We start from the raw sequence: 24,673 nt of genomic DNA on the forward strand, positions 1-24,673 counted from the left end.
TTTACATTTAGTAAATGTATCTACATTACGGAAAGAACAAAGTAAAAAGTTTGAAAAGATAAGAGTCGTGCCTCTGTCTTTAAAGTCACCACCAACACAAGAATAGTACAGTTTTCATTTTTAATTCCATGAATCTTATAAATACATTTGTTTGTAGAGTTTATTGTTTATTGACATGAATATCAATTATGTGGTCATTTTTATAAATTTCCTGTGTACAAAACTTTGAATTTTTCGTAAGACTAAGAATTTTCTTATCCCAGGCATATAATACCTTAGCCGTATTTGGCACAATGTTTTGAATTTTGGGTTCTCAATGCTCTTCAACTTTGTACTTGCTTTGTTTTATAACTATTTGGATCCTAGCGTCACTGATGAGTTGTATGTAGACGAAACGCGCGTCTGATGTATCAAATTATATCCCGGTATCTTTGATAACTAATTATTGTAAGATTTGAATATTCCATTCATAAATTTCTGAAACAAACCACAATCACTCATAAATGTGTCGTACATGGTAAAATATCTATTCTGTTTACAGGTGAACTTTTATAGACAAAAAGTGCAAATGTCCTATGAATTTAGTAGAGGTGTGTGCATACAAGTTTAAACCGCAAATGTCAATACTTTTGAAATGCAAATGTTCTTTCGTGTTACAAACTTTAAAAATTGAAACAAGTATATATCAAAGAAACAATAAACCGACCAAGATAAGAAAACAGCTCAAGACAACCAATGGGTCTTCACTAGAGCAAAAACAAATACCCGTACCAAGAGGCGGGCTTCAGCTGGTCCCTATACAAAAATGTGTACTTGTTCAGTGAATATAGACGTCACCCTCAACTCCAAAACATAAATGAACTAAAATTTTAAACAAACAAACAAGACTAACATAGGCGGGGTTAAACATGTTTTGTAAGAGCTCATACCTCTACCAAATGAAGGCATTACGCAAAGTAAAAAGTTGAAAAGATTGAAAAAGTTTGGAAAGATATATGAATATAACGGAATTTGAAGCGACTGTCATACAAGTGAGAGGTTTAGCGCTGTAAAACCAGGTTCAATCAACCATTTTCTACATTTGAAAATGCCTGTTCCAAGCCAGGATACGACAGTTGTTGTCCATTCATTTGATGTGTTTTATCATTTTATTGTTTTGAATTGTCCTCGGAATTCAGTATTTTTGTGAATTTACTTTATACATGTTTTAAATGCTGCTCGCGTTGCACAATCTTGAACTGTTGTAATGTTTGTTGGGTTTTTTAAAATTTTAAAGTGATTGTGTATTCTATCTTTCATGTTTGCTTTTTGGTTGACCCGATTACCTTTTTTCAATTTCCCTATTACGAATGCTAACCATCTTTAACAGAAAATAACAATAAGAAGGCAATCAAAAATCTTTTGTTGAAGAAAAGCAAACAAAACCATAACAAAAGAGAAACAGATGACACCATGACAAAAAAAGGAGACAAAACTATGACAAAAAAAGCAAAAAAAACCCAACATAATACACAATGTAATTGAAAAATAGACGAATCCATGACAAAGAAGAACATACAAAACCAAGACAACGGACAGACAGACAAACAGATTATTTTATTATAGTTTCACATACCAATACAGAACAATATCATACATCAATATATAAGTATAAAAATACAAATTAAAATGTAAATCGCAGTTAAAATATCAGTATCCAGCCACAACTGACTTATGAGACACTTTTGCTTAAAAACTTATTCTAGCATTCATTTACAAATAAGTAAGTAAATAAAACTTTTACCATTAAAAGAACTTCTATATATAAAATAGAGGATTAAACATAAAATATAAATATTTTGCTAGAAAGGGTTGTTTATATAAATTCATGCGACATCAGAAAAATAAATTGTTCATCATAATTAAAATAAGAAAGCCAAACATAACCATGACATAAGAAAAGTAGACAAAACTGTGACTAAAGGAAACCAGACAAAACTTTCACAAAAGAAAAAACAAACAAAACCATGACAAAATAATACCAGACAAAACTATGACAAAAGAAAAACAGAAAAACAAATACAAAAGAAAAACGATGAAAAGACAAACAACAGTCAACAAAACATTACCAAGGAAACTTAATATTGAGCAATAACAAACAGCCTCCACCAAAATCTTTATAATAATAATCTTTAATTCCTTGATTTTATTATCATTTCAAAAATCAAACGAATACTCGAAATAGATGAGAATTGTTTTGGAGTAACACAATAGAAATCAATAGATGTGGTATTAGTGCCAATGAGACAACCCTCGATCCAAATAACAATATGTAAAAAGCAAACAATTATAGGTCATACACGGCCTTCGCTGAATTTGCAAGCTCTCAAGGGCATTACAAGGATGTTTACAGTGTTGGTTATAATACCGACCAAAAAAATTACAGGTTAAAAAAATTGGCACCGAATTACATGATTAGTGAATTCAGTTCAATTTAGCCGTTTTCTAACTAGCGAAAAATTTGCAATACAATACCAATTAGAAAGACAATTAATAAAAAAAACATTTAATTTTTTCTTATGTATAAAAATGGTGGCTTAAACCCGGTTGTATAGCTAGCTTAACCTCTCACTTGTATAACAGTCGCACAAAATTCCATTATATTGACAACGATATATATACAGTTGTTATCAAAGGTACCAGGATTATTATTTAATACGCTAGACGCGCGTTTCGTCTCCATAAAACTCATCAGTGACGTTTATATCAAAATAGTCATAAAACCGAATAAGTACAAAATTTCGAGGACCCGAAATTCCAAAAGGTTGTGCCAAATACGGCTAAGGTAATCAATGCCTGGGATGAGAAAATCCTTAGTTTTTCGAAATTCATTGTTTTTAAACAGGATTTTTTTTCAAATGACCATATAACTGATTTTAATGTCAACACCTAAGTGCTGACTTCTGGGTTGGTGATAGTTTCGGGGATAAAACTTCCAACAGCAGTTGCATCGACCCAGTGGTGTAAATGTAAGAAATATCTTAGTTTTTTGAAAAATTCAAAGTTTTGGAAACATTTTTTTTTTAAATGACCATTTAATTGATATTCATGTCTACTGGGTTGGTGTGAACAAAACATTATAGGTTACAATGTCAAACATATGGGATACAACATTCAACATTGTGTTATAAACTTATGATCTTATTCACTATAGAAAACAAAGAAATCAGATAAGTAACAATGAAGCACAAATAGGCGTATGAACAAAGCTCATATACAGAAATGAAAGACAAGGTAACGAAAATCATGTAACCATAGCACATTAATACAATAACGGGATGATATAAGCACAGAGCCACTTTTAGACCATCGTGTAGTATTTGTGAACTTGACAATATTTATAAACAAGGTCTTGGTACTTTACGATTAACTTTTTTAGAAAAAGAAATAGACCGTCTTTGACATACCCCTGGTTCATTAACTTTAAGCTCAGACACTGTTGACGTTTTGTAAATAGTCCAGTCAAACTAAGATTTAACCTCAAACTAATTGCAACAGAAACTGTTTTACTTCTAATCTATAGTATTATGCCCTATATATACACAGAAAAAAGTCCCATAAAATCTAACTTGAGGAAAACTCAAAATTAGCATTTTAAATTTCCTATGGAAATTAACATTGGGAGGGGAGATAACTCTTGCAAAAAATAGTATTTTTTGGTCAGTATTTTTTTTGTTTTTCTTGAAATTTATGTATAGTATGATACTTTGATGGGGTTATAAGTTTGTATTTGACTAAATTATGTAATCGTCTGCTCATGAAATGTACAAAACCGAAGTGTTATGGGTAGTTTTATTTTTTTCATACATTTTTCATTAAAGAAATTGCAAATTTGAAGCTTTGTAACCATTTTGAAAAAATAATGTGAAAATTTGGTATTGTTTAGATCTGTATATTATATTTTTCAGCAACCTACTTATCTTAAGAAACTTTAAACCACAAAAAGAAGAATACGTGCTTAATTATTTTTATTAAATTTGAGATTCTTTTCTTTGACATGTTGAAAAATTCAATAAATGGTCAACTAATAAATTACGAAATCCAGATTATAGCTTGATAAAATAGATGAAAACACCTTTAGAGTTGTTTGTTATACTCTAAAGACCGCTAAAAAATCAAGAATCAATACATTCTGATGAATAGAAGCGGTAAAGTTATCATTTTGTATCAATTTTTTTTATTGATATTTCTGCCTTTTTTGCAAGAGTTATTTCCCTTTTGAATGCAAATCTCCATATGAATTTTAAATGGTGATATTTTTAGTTTTCCTCAAGTTAGATTTTATGTGACTTTTTATTGTGTATATTTGGGCTATAATGCTAAAGATTAAAACTTAAAAATCTTCTGTTGCAATTACTTTCAGGTTAGGGTCAAATTTATGCTAGATTGACTGGACTAAAAGTCTGAGTAGGATATGCCAGCTCTTGAATTCCGAATAAATTGGGAAATGTATATACCATGTGCAGGTGAAGTTAGTATATTGCTACTAACTTTGGGGAAATTGTTAAATTCAAAATTGAAATCGTCTCATTTGTCATAGATTTTGGTACTAAGATGACCGTGTATGTAGAATTCGAGGTGTAAGTCTAGAAATGAGGCGCATGGTGCCGTGTCTGGTGATTCTGTAATTTCTAGTGCTGGGGGATATTTTAATTGAACCCAACCAGAACAGTTTTGATTGTGAAAAGCAACTATCATGCATGATATGAAATCGTTGTTCATTAAATCTGCAATATAGACGCGAAATTTTACCTTCGTGTTTCTGCAAAAACACACTAGTAATGATAAAATACTACACTTAATCTACAAATACAGATGACAAATATATACAGCAATCCACAACCAAGTACACCCAGGCAATCCGAAGAACAACCTCCTAACCTGGAGTATATTAGGACATATTACATACGACAAACCCAAGCTGTACATTCACAACTTCTATCAGCAAAACCGAACTGAAAGATATACTACGACTCTACATATACCATGATGCTTCATATTATTCAATGCCAAAAAGAAATCTGGTGACTGAGTGGGGTTTTTTTCTTCGACAGTTGCGTTGGAGGTGCCAAGTCCAAAGCATAGTTAAAATCCTACAATCAGTTATGTTTTTGCGAAGACTAATCAACAAATTATGTCATCACTTGATATCACACAAAACTACTTCGTGCACTTAAAAATTATGCTTGTTTAATTTAGGTGGAGAGATTATATGATTCCGGTAGGTTTTGACCTTTGACTTATCATTTTTATTCTTAGGAGTTCATACTACGGTCAGAAATAAATGAAAACAACACTTGCGTCATAGCATAGTGATATGTACCAAGAGTATAAAATGAATTATGTTATGAAAGGTGGTAGCTGTTTATAGCACTATGTCAACTTTTTTGTTTTGACATTTGACAATTTCTACCATCGGTGGCCTAATTTTCAAAATGGCAGGTGCAATGTTTTAAATGCAGATGTTAATGAATTAATTTGAACATTTTTTTATACGAAGATGAATTTTCTATCGCTTTGGATTGTATTAATTCCCGTTATTCGTAACGGTTTCACAGACGATGACATTCCGAATACAACAGTGTTCCCTACGTCTACATTACGAAGGTAAGAAAAAGTTTTTTTTATATAAATTGTAGATTTTTTTAAGTTAAGAAAAGAAATTTATATTGTCAAACTCGTCTAACTATATTAAAACAATAATAAAGACCAAGCTCGTATATGTGATTGTCGCGTGGTTATCTTCGTACCACAATGGATAAATAGTTGAATTAATTTTCCTTTCTTTCTGTTAGTTTTCCTTTCATTGATGTTAATGTTCAGTTTGTTTTTCTATTGGGGTTCATTTTCCAGTTAAATCATTCAGTACAAATGTACAATTGCTGTGCTTTAAATTGGATACTTATCTATATTTAAAGACTTTTTTATTTACTTTTGTAATTAAACACATGAAGATAATGGAATTCTCTATTGTAAATTCAGAAATGATTGCGAGGTTTTAATTAATGCAAATAATGCGACTGGGTAGGTATCGCAATAATAAAAACTCATATTCTGATATTCAGAACACATCTGTATGCAACATTTCTTGAAATTCAACACTTATAGAAAAAGAAGATGTTGTATGATTACCATTGAGAAAACTCTCCACAAGAGACCAAATGACACAGAAATTAACAACTATAGGCCTTCAGCAATGAACAAAGCCCATACTGCATAGTCATCTATAAAAGGCCCCGAAATGACAAAAGTAAAACAAGAAAACAAGAAAACTAACGGCAAAATTTATGTACAAAAATGAGCGAAAAAACAAATATGAAACACATCAAAAAACGACAGCCACTGAATTACAGGCTCCTCACTTGGGACAGGCATATACATACAGAATGTGGCATGATTAAACATGTTAGCTAGATTCCAACCCTCCCTCTTACCTGGGACAGTGGTATAATAGTACAACATAAGAACGAACTATTAAAATCAGTTGAAGAAGGCTTAAATAAAGACAACAGTAGTATACTGCTGTTCGAGATTCATAAGTCGATTTCGGAAAAACAAATCAGGGTAACAAACTAAAACTGAGGGACACACATCAAATATAAGAGAAATACGACACAACAGAAACACAACACTAAAATGTAACACAAACAGAAACAATATAATATAACAATGTATATTTTCCTGACATGGTACAGGACATTGAAAAAATGGTGGGTTGGACTTTGTTTTGTGGCTAGCCAAAACTCCCGCTATTAGGGCAGCACTAAATATAACATTAAAATTACAGCAATACAGGACAAGACTACAATACAAATAAATCGTAGAACATATAGGACAGATAAACTCAGATGGATACAAATAGACATACATCTATCAAAAACCCAGAGTGGACGTTACCGGGTACTTGTATATCCAAACAACAAAAATACACCACGTACTGATCTATGAGTACTCGATGGTACTGAAAGCTAGTTCAAAGCCACTAACAACTAACAAAAAAGATCTTGCATCTTTGTCTAAATTATCAATCCCTACACGTCCAACTTCCAATGGGTTTATTGTAAAGACGTCATAAACAGTCAGAGAAAAATTCGAATTTGTGCAATGCCACGATACAAGTAGCGACATATTGTAGATCCATAAATGTGTGTATGTATATTACAAAAATATCTAGTTGTTTTAAAATTATTGATAAGAAAATGAATTTTAATACCAATTTGTGCCAAAAATAACATGTGCATTAATATCTGTTTTTGTGTTTGTACGAATTATTACAATGAAAAATCCACTTTGACAAATTTTATTAAATGTTGTGTGTCTTAAGGCAAAAAAAAAACTGCTGCCAAAATTCCAAATTTCAAGAAATTTTCTCTGAAATAAAATTATCTCTTTATTGAATAATATGGAAATAATGGCTACATAATAATATATTGTATATATTTTATAATTTAGAATACTAACAATTATTAACTAGTTTTTATATAAAATACAATGTTTAAAGTCATATGAAACGAGTGAGTGGTGAACATATGGCTGCTCATTAAATGCCGTGTTTTGAAGTCGAGTTTTACCGATTGTCACCTTATAGTAAACAAATCACAAAAAGCATGGGTATTGAGCACGTGTTTAACATGTATAATCAGATATTTGTTTATTTCTATGACAGATCCATGCGTATTGTGGTCACCGGATTTTTACGAGGAGGGTTACGCTCGGCTCACTATGCATACGGAAAATATGTCAGCGAATTACTTCCTTGAAGCAAGCAATTAAAAATAAGTAAACTTCCCCTAAATGTGGACGAATAAAGGAATTTTCATCAGAAAAAAGTATATGTACATAAGTTGTATAATGAAAACTATCCATTTAGTTATAGAAAACATTTTTTTTTTAGGTTTCTTATGACTTTAACGAGACCGGGATAAGGAAACGGTATTTCGTTATCTAACTAACAAATGTGAAAGTTTTCAATAAAGAAGGTATAGAGCACTTGAGATCACCCCTAGTTTTTGGTGGGGTTCGTGTTGTTTATTCCTTAGTTTTTTTTATGTTGTGTCATGTGTACTTTTGTTTGTCTGGTTTTTTTTCATTTTTAGCCATGGCGTTGTCAGTTTGTTTTAGATTTATGAGTTTGACTGTCCCTTTGGTATCTTTCGTCCCTCTTTTATAGTCCTTTCGATTCGGTTGAAAGTTATTTCTCGACTCTGTACACCACACGTCAACGCAATATCATCGAACAAAATTTCAGTTAGTTAGATGGTTCTATATGTTTGCAATATTTGTTTTGTGCAGTCTCAAATAAAGACTTTCTTTGTAATGAAAAACGTTAATATGGTAATAAATAATTTCTGCTATTAAATCTAGAAATTTCTCATTGACAACATCTTAGTTCGACCATCAGTAACGAGCAAAACCTACACTGTATAACAAACAATAGATGGCCCCGATATGACATATATTAAACAATGTAAATGACAAAACACCTATGATATACAGCTACAAACGACAACCACTGAATTACAACCTATAAGCTGCCTTGTGACATGAACGTGCAGACTAAAGCGGGGTTAAAAATGTATGCATGCGCCTAGACCCCTATCCTAGAACATTGGTGTTAAAACACAACATACGAACAATCTGGAAAAATGACGTAAAAACGGTATGACGCATTATTGACACAGAACAAAAAAAACAATAAACAAATGAAGCAAATTACCGACATAAGAGTACTCACAGTTGCTTAAAGCAAGTTCAAAGCCAAAAACAACAAATCAAAATTTCTTGTTTCCACGACTCAAATATAGATCACTACTCTTCCAGTGGATAAGATAAAGACATTGTTAACAGTCAGAGAGAAAAACATGATCTTATGGAATGCAACAATATAAGTATCTACAGGATTTAGGACCGCAAATGTGTATAGCTGTATATCAATAATATTTAGGTCATTAGTTTTTGTCATTTATAACAAAACCAATGGTTGTACCTATTAACGCAGTATTCGATTTATTTAACTATAATTAAGTTGATAAACTTATTGAGTTTATTTAAATAATTTATAAGTTAACATGTCTCATATCTAAATGCACGGGCTAAAATAAAATCACTGTAAATTAAGTTTTCTACATAAACAACTGTTTAACGATAATTGTTCTGTAATAATTCAGACCGTTAGTAATCTTGTTTGAGTTTCACATTTTATAACTTAAAGTCATATCGATACTACTATCATTGATTCAATACCAAAACCGATTGACGGTCAGTTCCTTGATGTACTTTTCAACTATCATCATTAAAATAAAATTACTGGTTTTAATTTTCTCAGTCCTGGTTGTACTTTTATTTATATAACTACAATCGATTCAATACCGTTATTGGTCTTGACTGTCATTCCCTCGGTGTACTTTTATTCATACTTCTACAATCGATTCAATATACGGTTATTAGTTTTGACTTTCAGTCCTGGGTGTACTTTTATCTATACAACTACAATCGATTCTTTACCGTTACTAGTTTTGACTGTCGGTCCCTGCATGAACTTTCATTCACACAACTACCATCGATTCAATACAGTTCTTGGTTTTGACTTTCAGTCCCTGCGTGTACTTTTATTCACATAACTACCATCGATTCAATACCGTTATTGGTTTTGACTTTCAGTCCCTGTGTGTACTTTTATTCATACAACTACCATCGATTCAATACCGTTATCGGTTTTGACTTTCAGTCCCTGTGTGCATTTTTATTCATACAACTACAATCGATTCAATACCTTTATTGGTTTTGACTTTCAGTCCCTAGGTTTACTTTTAATCATACAACTACAATCGATTTAATACCCTTATATGTTTTGACTGTCAGTCCCTGGGTATACTTTTATTCATACAACTGCAATCGATTCAATTTCGTTATTGGTTTTTACTTTCAGTACCTGGTTGTACTTTTATTCATACAATGACAATCGATTTGATATCTATATTGGTTTCGAGATTCGGTCCCTGGGTGTACTTTTATTCATATAACTACAACAATCGATTCAAAACCGTTTTTTGGTTTTGACTTTCAGTCCCTGATAGAACTTTCATTCACACTACTACCATCGATTTAATGCAGTTATTGTTTTTGACTTTCAGTCCCTGGGTGTACCTTTATTCATTCAAACGCAATCGATTCAATACCGTTTTTGGTTTTGACTGTCAGTCTCTGAGTGCATTTTTATTGATACAACAATCGATTCAATACCAATATTGGGTTTGACTGTCAGTCTCTAATTGTACTTTTCTCCATATAACTACAATTGATTCAATACCGTTATTGGTTTTGACTGTCAGTTTATTCGGGTACTTTTATTCTTACAACTACAATCAATTCAATAGCGTTATTAGTTTTGACTGTATGTCCCTGAGTGTACTTTCATTCACACTACTACCATCGATTCAATGCCGTTATTGGTTTGACTTTCAGTCCCTGGTGTACTATTATTCAAACAACTGCAATCGATTCAATACCGGTATTGGTTTTGACTTTCAGTCTGTTGGTGTACTTTTATTCATACAACGTTAATCGATTTAATACTTTTATTGGTTTTGACTGTCAGTCACTGGGTGTACTTTTATTCATATAACTACAACAATCGATTCGATACCGTTTTTTTTTTTTGACTCTCAGTCCCTGGGTGTACTTTTAATCATACAACTACAATGGATTCAATACCGTAATTGGTTTTGATCATCAGTCCCTGAGTGTACTTTTATTCATATAACTACAATCCATTCGATACCGTTATTGATTTTGACTGTCAGTTCCTGTGTGTACTTTCATTCATATACTTCAACAATCGATTCAATATCGTTATTGGTTTTGACTGTCATTTCCTGGGTGTACTTTCATTCACACAACTGCCATCGATTCAATACCGTTTTTGGTATTGACTTTTATTCCCTGTGTGTACTTTTAGTCTTACAACAACAATCGATTCAATACCGTTAATGGTTTTGACTTTCAGTCCCTAGGTGTATTTTTATTCATACAACAACAATTGATTCAATACCGTTATTGGTTTTGACTTTCAGTTCCCTGGGTTTATTTTTATTCATACAACTACAATCGATTCAATACCTTTATTGGTTTTGACTTTCAGTCACTTGTTGTACTTTTATTCATACAACTGCAATCGATTCAATACCGTTATTGGTTTTGACTGTCGGTCCCTGTGTGTACTGTAATTCATATGACTACAACAATCGATTCAAAACCGTTTTTTGGTTTTGACTTTCAGTCCTTGGGTGTACTTTCATTCACACTACTACCATCGATTAAAAGCTGTTATTGTTTTTGACTTTCAGTCCCTGGGTGTACCTTTATTCATTCAAACGCACTCGATTCAATACCGTTTTTGGTTTTGACTGTCAGTCTTTGTGTGTACTTTTATTTATACAAATGCAATAGATTCAATATCGGTATTGGTTTTTACTGTCATTCCCTAGGTGTACTTTCATTCACACAACTGCGATCGATTCAATACTGTTTTGTTTGGATTGTCATTCCCTGGGTGTACTTTATTCACACAACTGCGATCGATTCAATACCTTTACTGGGTTTGACTTTAAGTTCCTGTGTGTACTTTTATTCATATAACTACGATCGATTTAATGCCCTTATTGGTTTTGACTTTCAGTCCCTGTGTGTACTTTTATTCATACAACTACAATCGATTCAATACCATGACTGTTTTTGACTGTCATTCCCTTGGTGTACTTTTATTCACACTACTGCCATCGATTCAATAGCATTTTTGGTTTGGACTGGCATTCCCTGGGTGTACTTTAATTTATACAACTGCAAACGATTCAATACCGTTATTGGTTTTGACTTTTATTCCCTGTGTGTACTTTTAGTCATACAACAACTATCGATTTAATGCCGTTATTAGTTTTGAATTTCAGTCCCTGGGTTTATTTTTATTATACAACTACAATCGATTAAATACTTTTATTGGTTTTGACTTTCAGTCACTTGTTGTACTTTTATTCATACAACTGCAATCGATTCAATACCGTTTTTGGTATTGACTTTTATTCCCTGTGTGTACTTTTAGTCTTACAACAACAATCGATTCAATACCGTTAATGGTTTTGACTTTCAGTCCCTAGGTGTATTTTTATTCATACAACAACAATTGATTCAATACCGTTATTGGTTTTGACTTTCAGTCCCTGGGTTTATTTTTATTCATACAACTACAATCGATTCAATACCTTTATTGGTTTTGACTTTCAGTCACTTGTTGTACTTTTATTCATACAACTGCAATCGATTCAATACCGTTATTGGTTTTGACTGTCGGTCCCTGTGTGTACTGTAATTCATATGACTACAACAATCGATTCAAAACCGTTTTTTGGTTTTGACTTTCAGTCCTTGGGTGTACTTTCATTCACACTACTACCATCGATTAAAAGCTGTTATTGTTTTTGACTTTCAGTCCCTGGGTGTACCTTTATTCATTCAAACGCACTCGATTCAATACCGTTTTTGGTTTTGACTGTCAGTCTTTGTGTGTACTTTTATTTATACAAATGCAATAGATTCAATATCGGTATTGGTTTTTACTGTCATTCCCTAGGTGTACTTTCATTCACACAACTGCGATCGATTCAATACTGTTTTGTTTGGATTGTCATTCCCTGGGTGTACTTTATTCACACAACTGCGATCGATTCAATACCTTTACTGGGTTTGACTTTAAGTTCCTGTGTGTACTTTTATTCATATAACTACGATCGATTTAATGCCCTTATTGGTTTTGACTTTCAGTCCCTGTGTGTACTTTTATTCATACAACTACAATCGATTCAATACCATGATTGTTTTTGACTGTCATTCCCTTGGTGTACTTTTATTCACACTACTGCCATCGATTCAATAGCATTTTTGGTTTGGACTGGCATTCCCTGGGTGTACTTTAATTTATACAACTGCAAACGATTCAATACCGTTATTGGTTTTGACTTTTATTCCCTGTGTGTACTTTTAGTCATACAACAACTATCGATTTAATGCCGTTATTAGTTTTGAATTTCAGTCCCTGGGTTTATTTTTATTATACAACTACAATCGATTAAATACTTTTATTGGTTTTGACTTTCAGTCACTTGTTGTACTTTTATTCATACAACTGCAATCGATTCAATACCGTTATTGGTTTTGACTTTCAGTCCCTGAGTGTGCTTTTATTCATACAACTACAATCGATTCCATACCCTTAATAGTTTTGACTGTGTGTACTTTTATTCATATAACTACAACAATCGATTCAAAACCGTTTTTTGGTTTTGACTTTCAGTCCCTGATAGTACTTTCATTCACACTACTACCATCGATTTAATGCAGTTATTGTTTTTGACTTTCAGTCCCTGGGTGTACCTTTATTCTTTCAAACGCAATCGATTCAATACCGTTTTTGGTTTTGACTGTCAGTCTCTGAGTGTATTTTTATTAATACAACTACAATCGATTCAATATCGGTATTGGTTTTAACTTTCATTCCCTGGGTGTACTTTCATTCACACTTCTGCGATCGATTCAATACCGTTTTGTTTGGACTGTCATCCCCTGTGTGTACTTTTATTCATATAATTACAATCGATTCAATACCGTTATTGGTTTTGACTTTTAGTCCCTGTGTGTACTTTTATTCATACAACTACAATCGATTCAATACCGTTATTGGTTGTGACTTTCAGTCCCTGGTTGTATTTGTATTCATATAACTACAATCGATTCAATACCGTGATTGGTTTTGACTTTCAGTCCCTGGTTGTACCTTTATTCATATAACTACAATCGATTCAATACCGTGATTGGTTTTGACTTTCAGTCCCTGGTTGTACTTTTATTCATACAACTACAATCGATTCAATACCTTTATTGGTTTTGACTTTCAGTCACTTGTTGTACTTTTATTCATACAACTGCAATCGATTCAATACCGTTTTTGGTTTTGACTGTCGGTCCCTGTGTGTACTGTAATTCATATGACTACAACAATTGATTCAAAACCGTTTTTTTGGTTTTGACTTTCAGTCCTTGGGTGTACTTTCATTCACACTACTACCATCGATTAAAAGCTGTTATTGTTTTTGACTTTCAGTCCCTGTGTGTACCTTTATTCATTCAAACGCACTCGATTCAATACCGTTTTTGGTTTTGACTGTCAGTCTTTGTGTGTACTTTTATTTATACAAATGCAATAGATTCAATATCGGTATTGGTTTTTACTGTCATTCCCTAGGTGTACTTTCATTCACACAACTGCGATCGATTCAATACTGTTTTGTTTGGATTGTCATTCCCTGGGTGTACTTTATTCACACAACTGCGATCGATTCAATACCTTTACTGGGTTTGACTTTAAGTTCCTGTGTGTACTTTTATTCATATAACTACGATCGATTTAATGCCCTTATTGGTTTTGACTTTCAGTCCCTGTGTGTACTTTTATTCATACAACTACAATCGATTCAATACCATGATTGTTTTTGACTGTCATTCCCTTGGTGTACTTTTATTCACACTACTGCCATCGATTTACTAGCATTTTTGGTTTGGACTGGCATTCCCTGGGTGTACTTTAACTTATACAACTGCAAACGATTCAATACCGTTATTGGTTTTGACTTTTATTCCCTGTGTGTACTTTTAGTCATACAACAACAATCGATTTAATGCCGTTACTAGTTTTGACTTTCAGTCCCTGGGTTTATTTTTATTATATAACTACAATCGATTCAATACTTTTATTGGTTTTGACTTTCAGTCACTTGTTGTACTTTTATTTATACAACTGCAATCGATTCAATACCGTTATTGGTTTTGACTTTCAGTCCCTGAGTGTGCTTTTATTCATACAACTACAATCGATTACATACCCTTAATAGTTTTGACTGTGTGTACTTTTATTCATATAACTACAACAATCGATTCAAAACCGTTTTTTGGTTTTGACTTTCAGTCCCTGATAGTACTTTCATTCACACTACTACCATCGATTTAATGCAGTTATTGTTTTTGACTTTCAGTCCCTGGGTGTACCTTTATTCTTTCAAACGCAATCGATTCAATACCGTTTTTGGTTTTGACTGTCAGTCTCTGAGTGTATTTTTATTAATACAACTGCAATCGATTCAATATCGGTATTGGTTTTAACTTTCATTCCCTGGGTGTACTTTCATTCACACTACTGCGATCGATTCAATACCGTTTTGTTTGGACTGTCATCCCCTGTGTGTACTTTTATTCATATAATTACAATCGATTCAATACCGTTATTGGTTTTGACTTTTAGTCCCTGTGTGTACTTTTATTCATACAACTACAATCGATTCAATACCGTTATTGGTTGTGACTTTCAGTCCCTGGTTGTATTTGTATTCATATAACTACAATCGATTTAATACCGTGATTGGTTTTGACTTTCAGTCCCTGGTTGTACCTTTATTCATATAACTACAATCGATTCAATACCGTGATTGGTTTTGACTTTCAGTCCCTGGTTGTACTTTTATTCATACAACTACAATTGATTCAATACCGTGATTGGTTTTGACTTTCAGTCCCTAGGTGTACTTTTATTCATACAACTACTGTCGATTCAATACCGTTATTTATTTGACTGTCATTCCCTGTGTGTACATTTTATTCATTCCTACTATCATTGAGTCAAAACCATTTCTGATAGACTGTAAGTTGCTGGGAGTACTAACCATTCATACTATTATATCGATTCAATGCCGATACTGATTGGCAGTAATTGCCGGGGAAAAAATATGCATTTATACAACTATCATCAAGTCAATACCGTTACCGGTAGGCTGTCTGTTCATGAATGTACCATATATTCATTTTTACTAGCCGTGAGTCGATGCATTTATATTGTACGTCCTTTTCACCAGTTGCGCTTGCTTTAGAATTGGCACATTCTAAATTATTGTAATTTGTTTTCAATTACAACGTATTCAAACTAAGGTTGAAGTTCAACTTAATAGTGAGAATGTGTCTAAAAGAGAAAAATACTGACCTGATTTATACGAAATCAATAGACTATAATCATTGTAAGTTTGTTGATCCTATATAACGGATATCAATTTTTCAATATATTAAGCTTTTTGATTAAAATGGTTTTGGTTTTTTTAGGTAAAGACATTGATTTTTTTATTAATAAATTAAAACATAATTATACAAATATGAGCATTTACGGTTCCACATTCTGCATATACTTAAATTTTGGCATTGCACAAGGCTTTTTTTCGCAAAACTTTTGGTTTTTGTTTTGTCTTTACACTAAACTAATTGGATGTTAACTGATTAATGTTTTAGACTTTTCAATAGTTGGCATAGGCTTTGAACCACATTGTAATTTTCGGTTGCTTGAAGTACTCCAGATCGGTACGTTGTGTCTAAAGAATTTGTATACCTTGTGTTCAATCCAAAAACTTATTTTTCCTCTCCAATCTTTCTTTTTTATTAGAGGCTGGATTGATTATGTATCAAAGTTTGTAAGATTAATTGTGATTTCTATTACAGAATTCGGAATCATAGATTATCCATGTTACGAAGTTACGTTCTAGAAAGTCTGGGCTTTTCATCACCACCTAGAATAACCCATCGACAAAACGTAATGGCCGTTTTAAACGCATATCAGAATAGACGAATAGTTCAAAGTAGATGTTATTTACCGTCATGTGAGTATAGAGTGTTCAAATTTATTTGTTAAGTAAATCAAAGATGAAACTGTTGAAACTCAGAAATAAGTGGTTATTTGTATGTCTAAGTTATACTTGGCAGAAAACTTCCCACTCTAATAGGCTTTGATGAATGATTGCTTTCATATTGCTAACCCAAAATGATTGAAAAAATAATGTGATCGAGGAAAATATCCGTTTGTAGGGAAAATTGTAGCAAAAGAGTATCACTAACTTTTGTTATGTTTGAAACTATGTGGCGTGTTGTCGAAACATAACTTGTAAATTTGAAATGTCGATTTGAAAAAATAAATAACCTAGAATATAATGCATGCGTTAAACAGTAAATAGGTGGACAGCTCTGTGTCAATGTGTCTGACTTTCCTGTGTTACAGGTTCTATTTCCAACAGAATTAATTTGACAATGTGGATGGATACAAATGCCAATGAAATGAACCTGTATTTTGATGTTATTACCTCTGATGTCAATAGTGATGAACAAATTATAAATGCGACTTTAAAATTGCGGGTAAAACCAAGACCAGGTGAGATATTCATACATTGAGATTCAATAATTAAAACCTACTTGACACCTACACCATGTAAAATGTGATACAGTTGTTATCTTTGGTTGCTGTCTGTCGTAGTTGTTGTAGTATAAATCAAGCAGTCGATTTTCTCTGTGGAATAGTCTCAATAATTTGTCATCCTTCGACCTTTTACATCTTTCTATTAGGGTTTTTCTCATTATTGAAGGACGAACGGTGTTGTGCGATTGGTTTGTTTTGCCTTTTGTCATAATCCGGACAGTAGTCTCATTTGTTCTTATACATGTATCACATTTCATTATATACAAGATATTGGTGTACACATCAGGTTGCAAGACATTAAAAGGCATTGTTTTACGCATTGTAAAATACAATTCTGTACAACAGTATCTGAAAAATCTGCAATATTAATTTTTCACCATTGACTTTACCACAACTAAACAAAGGGCTTAATTGCAAGCCCCATTCGTTCGTTCGTCTATCCGCTCGGATTTATTTTAGTCACACTTTTCCCAAGAATCGCTAAGCAGAACAACTTCGTATCCATTCAGTATTTTGCCGTTGATGAGCTGTTATGTTATTTTATGTTGCGAGCACTTTTAGGAGATATCAGATACCGACTTCCTGGATGTTGATACTTCAAATAGTTCAATATGTTGAACGAACTTAAGATTTCTCTTCTCACATTTCTTCTGTACTAATGAAGAAAACGTTTTCTTATTTGGACATCAACTTGATACCTCAGTTAAAACTTGTGAGAGTGTTTTGGATTGGTGGTACATCCTGATTCATTGAATTTTAAAGCATGCAAGAAAACACATATTTTCGTCTCGCTTTTCTCAAAATCTACTGAACGAAATGACAACAGTTTTGACAGTGATGAGTTGTGATAAGGGAGCACTTTTTCAGCTTCCTGTTTTCCGATACATCATGTTGTACTAAGAATTACTTCAGGTATGTTTAGTACGACGACGCGTGCATTCTTGTTAAGCTATCTCTAAACATTAATTAAGCTATCTATATTATTGGTTATATATTCAGTTTGTTCTGCTACAGATAATCTTAGATATGAATAAATAGAAATTTTGGGAGTTTGCCATTGAGACAGAGTTAACAACACAAATTAAAATAAAACAATTTCATATTACAATTTCTCACAGAAATTTTCGCCCCAAATGCATTCGAATTTTTTTATAGAAATATGCATACCAAAAGATTCTTCTTTCCTTTGTGGTGTTTTTTTTCATCTGTCATGGGTTTTTGTTAATGTTTTCAGTTTGTTCCATTTTCCTGCACTTACCGTGATATTCTCCTATTCAAATGTACTATTTGCAATTGCCTTGCTCAAATAATTTCTAACTTCGATACCAAAAATTATTTAAAACAACTAACTTGTATTTCAAATAACGGAATGGTTCACCTTTGATTCACTTTCAATGTTGACATTCTTTTTCTTTTAATGTTTAAACACGACTTATGCATGCGGAACCAATCTCTAGTTGATGGGTTAAATTAAAGGTCATATTAATAAGGATTCAATGAGGTCAAATTATTCATTTGCAAGTAAATAATTCATCAGCGATGTTTCTTTTGATATTTTGACGCACGAGATGTATGAAGTTATATTTAAGTTTCAGTTTTACATACGATGAAAAAAGATAGTTTTTTAGGGGAGGGGGTATTAAAATTTTGTCCCTGTATTTGCATCTAACTATCCACAAAGTCATGGTTTACTACAACGTTCATCTACATTTAATAAGGAACTTGATAGGATAAACGGCAGAAACGGATTTATTTGCGTCAGCAGATTGAATAGTTTATGTGTATTCCTCTTTACCATTGTATTCTTTTATATTTTTAAGTTCATATTTTGTATTGATCTGTTGTGGGTTTTTTTGTTTTCCCACTGGTTCAAGTTTTTAATGTGCCTATTCCAATGCACATATCCCAAACAAAGGCAACAGTAGTATAAGACAGCTGTTCGAAAGTCATAAATCGATTGAGAGAAAACAAATCCGGGTTACAAACTAAAACAGAGGGAAACACATCAACTATAATAGAAAAGTTTTTGTATTAATCTGTGTGTTTTTTTTTTAACTCACCTGGCCTAAAAGGCTAAGAAAGCTTTTCTCATCACTTGGCGTCCATCGTCCGTGGTCCGTTGTCGTCTGTTAACTTTTACAAAAATCTTCTCCTCTGAAACTACTGTGCCAAATTTAACCAAAATTGGCCATAATTATCATTGGGGTATTTAGTTTTAAAAATGTGTCCGATGACTTGGCACGCCAACGAAAAATGGCCGACAGGGCTAAAAAAAAAGAACATAGGGGTAAAATGCAGTTATTTTGCTTATATCTCTAAAACTAAAGCACTTAGAGTAAATCCGACATGTGTAAAAATTTTCACCGGGCTGAGATCTATCTGCCCTGGAATTTTCAGATGAATCAGACAACCCGTTGTTGGATTGCTGCCCCTGAATTAGAAATTTTAAGGAAATTTTGCAGTTTTTTGTTATTATCTTGAATATTATTTTAGATAGAGATAAACTGTAAACAGCAATAATGTTCAGCAAAGTAAGATATAAAAATAAGTCAACACGACCAAAATTGTCAATTGACCCCTTAATGAGTTATTGTACTTTACAGTCAACTTTTACCAGTTTTTCATAATTTTTTGGTATCTTTTGCAAAAATCATCTTCTCTGAAACTACATTTTTACTTACACAAATTTTACCAAACTTGGCCACAATCCCCATTAGGGTATCAAGTTTCAAAAATGTGTCCGATGAGCCCGCCTGTCAACCAACATGACAGACATGGCTAAAAATAGAACAAAGGGGTAAAATGCAATGTATATATCTCTGAAACTTAAGCATTTAGAGCAAATCTGACAGAAAATAAAAATTAATCAGGTTGAGATTTATCTGCCCTGAAATTTTCAGACAAATCAGACAACCCCTTGTTGGGTTGCTGCCCCTAAATAGGAAATATTAAAGAACTTTTGCAGTTTTTTTGGTTATCATCTCGAATATAATTATAGATAACGATAACCTGTAAACAGCCATTATGTTCAGTAAAGTAAGATCTACAAATAAGTCAACAGGACCAAAATTGTCAACTGCCCCTTTAAGGAGTTATTACCATTTGAAATTTTTAACAATTTTTCGTAAATATTTGTTAATTTTCTCCTCTGAAACTACTGAGACAAATTTAACCTAACTTGGCTACAATCATCATGAAGGTATTTAGTTTTAAAAAAATGTCGGATGACCGTACCTGTCAACCAACATAGCCGACTTGGCTAAAAATAGTACATAGGGATAAAATGCAGTTTGCAAAAAATATATCAGGTGAGCGACACAGGCTCCTTGGAACCTCTTGTTTGTTTTCCCACTGGTTAAAGTTTTTATTGTGCCTATTCCAATCCACATATCTCAAATAAAGGCAATAGTCGTATACCGCTGTTCGAAAGTCATAAATCGATTGAGAGAAAACTAATCCGGGTTACAAACTAAAACAAACGGAAACACATCAACTATAAGAAGAAAACAACGAAACAGCAGAAACACTTAAGTGCAAAAAAGACCAAAACGACAATGTAAGACACACGAAAATTAACCTTACGATAACAACTGCTATTTTTCCTGACTTGCACAGGACATTTTAAGGGCGTGAAATGGAGAGTTGAATCTGATTTTGTGGTTAGCCAAACCTGGCGCTTTTATGGCAATGTTAAATAGAACTCTAAAGCGACAACATAACATGACAGGAATACAGTACAAATAAATGCAAGAACATTCAAGACAGAGAAATATACAAATAAACAATACAATAATACATTTCGACATGCTTAAAGTAACTGTTATCAAAGATGACAGTTGGTAATTCAATACGTCAGTCGCGCGTTTCATAGATCTACGTAAGACTCAACAGTAACGCTCAGATCATAATAGACAGACAGACAAACAAGTATAAAGTTAAAGAGCATTGATGACTAAAATATCGAAAAGTTGTGCCAAATATGGCTAAGGTTATCTATGCCTGGGATAAGAAAATCCGAAGTTTTAAAAATAATTCATACTTTTGCAAACAAGTCTCGGATTGTTAAATGTACATATCCCAATTCAGTTTATTTACTTTTTCTAAGTCTGTTAATGTGCCTTTCCAAAGTCTGTTAATGTATCTATCCGAAGTCTGTTTATGCACCTTTTCCAATGCAAAAGTTTCGTCAGTGAATATTGTACATATCGCAAGTAAAGAATATCTTCATTTATAAATGGGTCTACTAGGATTCCAATTCTGTTAATGCGCATATCCCGAAGTCTGTTAATGTTCATATTTAAAGTTTGTAAAAGTGACTGGCTCAAGTCTGGTAATGAACCCAGGTATGTTTATGTACCTTTCCCTAGTCCAGAACGCCGCCAATTGTGTATATGCCATTGTTTTACATGAATGGGTTAAGAAATATCTGACATTTAACATGTTTTAAATGGTAAACCTCAAAACTTCGACGTATTATCACCCTGACGTTGTTATTATGAAAGGGTGTATGAAGAAGTAATGGAAATGTCATATTTTTGTCAGATATTGTTGTTTGGTGAATATTTAGAACGACCGCACGAAAAGCTTTATATTGAGTCAATAACTCAGCGTGATTAAGTGGCAATGATACCAAGAGTGACAATATGTGTAAGACAATTGTCTTTATATTGATGCTGTCGAAGAATTAGTTGATTGATATATATTTGTGTTTTGCGTTGTAACCAAACAATAACATATGTTTTACCTTGTTATTCTGAATTCTAGTGGAAATGTTTACAATCCAAAAACTAGTTCATGTCAATGTTGCATCACCACACATCTCCCTTTTATCCGTATAAGTAAACTGTTAAAGTAAACGATTGTGTTCGACACGTGTTACTGGTGATAGCCTTCGTCAGATGCGCTGGTGATCAATTGTGTGGAAAGCCAAAGAATGCATTAAATTCAATTGCATACAAACTATAAGGACCAACATTGAACATTGTCTAACTTTACTCGAGTGGCTTACGGTCATATTTTAGCAGAATGGAATTCTCTTTTGAACTGGAGATATAGAGAAATTTTATCATTTTAATCATGCCAATACCGGTGCTCAATAGATTTTGAAGAACATCTGGCAGCTTCAAATGCAACAGCACCTAAATAGAACAACCGCAACTATTAGGCTAACCTTATATCACTTTTTCAGTTTGTCTTGACTGTGGTGTTGAACAAGGTGATGAAAGATTCATCGTTACGCCGTATCAGTATGTTAAACCTCTCAGGCGAAAAAGTAAGTATATTGAATAATCTACATTCTTCTACGATTATGTTGTGACAGTTTGGTCCGTTAAAAAGCCTTTACAGAACTTGTAATAGTTCATACACTGCACCAACCAATCAGTTCTTTCAACATAGTATATAGAAGAGTGACACTTCCTTTTTAATAGAAACTACCGGTTTTTAAAATCTGAAAATCTAAACGCGAAAACATGTCGCTTAAGTCAGTCAAGACACATATACGTCGTTGCGGTCAATCGATTTGTGATGGTGACTGTAAATATATGAACTAATAATGTAGTGTCGATTTTTGTTATACCATAACTTTTTTTGGCAATTTATCTGTAAAGAGCACATCCCGTATACTGTGCCCGAGGGTCAAGTATTAACTGAAATATATAAACACCATAGGATGAAGCAGAAGGTCTGTTACTCCTTAGATATCCAGTTTTATTTCATGTGCTTGCGAACAACACAGACTCCACATAAAATCCGGGGGGGGGGGGGGAGCTCGAAAGCTCCGACAGAATAGCTTGTATATATCATAAATAAAATCTGAGTTCTCTTAAACTTTATTAACATCGACTTGTAATTTTAGGAAAAACAAGAATGATGGATGTCAAAATGATACGTTGGTCCGAATCGACATCTTGGCTAGCTTTTGATGTTATTGAAGCCGCAAGGGACTGGCTGTCGGAATCGAAGAAGAATAATGGAATTGCAATCAAAATACAGACCATGACGGGAGTTATTAATATAACAGAAGTGTTTAGTCCGAATGATTGTGCCGCACATACAGGTAATATATATAATAGAAGCGTTTAGTCCGAATGATTGTGGTGCACATACAGGTAATATATATAATAGAAGCGTTTAGTCCGAATGATTGTGCCGCACATACAGGTAATATATATAATAGAAGCGTTTAGTCCGAATGATTGTGGTGCACATACAGGTAATATATATAACAGAAGTGTTTAGTCCGAATGGTTGTGCCGCACATACTGGTTATCTTTATAACAGAAGTGTTTAGTCCGAATGATTATGCCGCACATACAGCCATCTTTGTAACAGGAGTGGTCACAGAATCAGTCCAAATGATTGTGTCTCTCATAAATGTAATCTATAATGTAACAGAAGTGTTCGGTCTAAATGATCGTACCGCAAATACTTGAAAATCTAATAGAACCGATATCTACCCCTTTTTGCGGATGTTGTCTATTTCTTATCATACAACTTGTTCAATTTTTACATACTGGTGCCAACAATTACATGTACAAACATAAATGGAATTGTCACAAAATTGTGATTACTAATAAATATAAATGCCAACATTATAAAGAGCCGAGTTATCTTTCTTTTAATAATGTTTAATCCATGTAATGTATAGGAATATGAAAACGCTATACCGGTTTCAAATCATAAAAATACAAATTGTTTAGTCTCTAGGGAAATCTGGGAAGATTCCCGCTGCTATTTTTGCTAAATAGGTGGCATTTGGATACTCGGTGCAATCTGGGTACCGTCACGTTCATTATTTAATGTTTTTAAGGTGTCACATGTAGTAATGTTCAATTATTTTATTTCCAGATATTGACTGCAGCATTGTTGATACCCCGTTTCATTTTCAAGGCACGCCTAACGCTATCTTAGAAATATTCACCGAGAAAAACATATTCAGGTAGAAACTGGCTCATATGACTTTTGATGTATTGTTATTTGTTTTTTAATCAAACTTTTTTTTTAATAAATTATGTTCAAAATTGTCTAACTGAATAAAGTATGTCTTGTCAAAAGATGTTGATTTACAGTAACACACATGAAACGGATTTAACAGATATTTATTATTATATCAATGCTACATAAAAAAAGAAAGAGAGTAGATATCACCACAACAATGGACATTTGTGTGGTAATGGATTGAAAAACTCATTTATTGTCTTATTAACGCAGTTTGATTTTTTTTTGTATGACCTTGCAAATAAACACATTCTAAATCAATTCGTTTGGCAAGCAATTTATTCTAAATTCTAAATTGTTCTT

General features: G+C 32.9%; 1 protein-coding gene across 1 annotated transcript; it reads left to right on the plus strand.

Annotated features, from left to right (window-relative positions):
* Positions 1-5,156: 5,156 nt before the first annotated feature.
* LOC134706402 (uncharacterized) lies at positions 5,157-24,396 on the plus strand. Its single transcript, XM_063565310.1, has 6 exons — positions 5,157-5,646; positions 16,624-16,781; positions 17,177-17,326; positions 22,560-22,643; positions 23,229-23,429; positions 24,221-24,396. The coding sequence occupies exons 1-6, from the start codon at positions 5,540-5,542 to the stop codon at positions 24,313-24,315; spliced, it is 795 nt and encodes a 264-aa protein (XP_063421380.1). The 5' UTR covers positions 5,157-5,539; the 3' UTR covers positions 24,316-24,396.
* The last annotated feature ends 277 nt before the right edge of the window (positions 24,397-24,673 follow it).

The sequence above is a fragment of the Mytilus trossulus genome, chromosome 2, assembly GCF_036588685.1.
Source record: "Mytilus trossulus isolate FHL-02 chromosome 2, PNRI_Mtr1.1.1.hap1, whole genome shotgun sequence".
Classification (NCBI taxonomy): domain Eukaryota; kingdom Metazoa; phylum Mollusca; class Bivalvia; order Mytilida; family Mytilidae; genus Mytilus; species Mytilus trossulus.

Coding starts and splice junctions, on each gene's coding strand:
- LOC134706402 (XM_063565310.1), top strand. CDS start 5,540: ATGAATTTTCTATCGCTTTGGATTGTATTAATTCCCGTTATTCGTAAC. Junction 22,644..23,228: donor TAAACCTCTCAGGCGAAAAA/GTAAGTATATTG, acceptor TTGTAATTTTAG/GAAAAACAAGAATGATGGAT. Junction 23,430..24,220: donor TGATTGTGCCGCACATACAG/GTAATATATATA, acceptor TTTTATTTCCAG/ATATTGACTGCAGCATTGTT.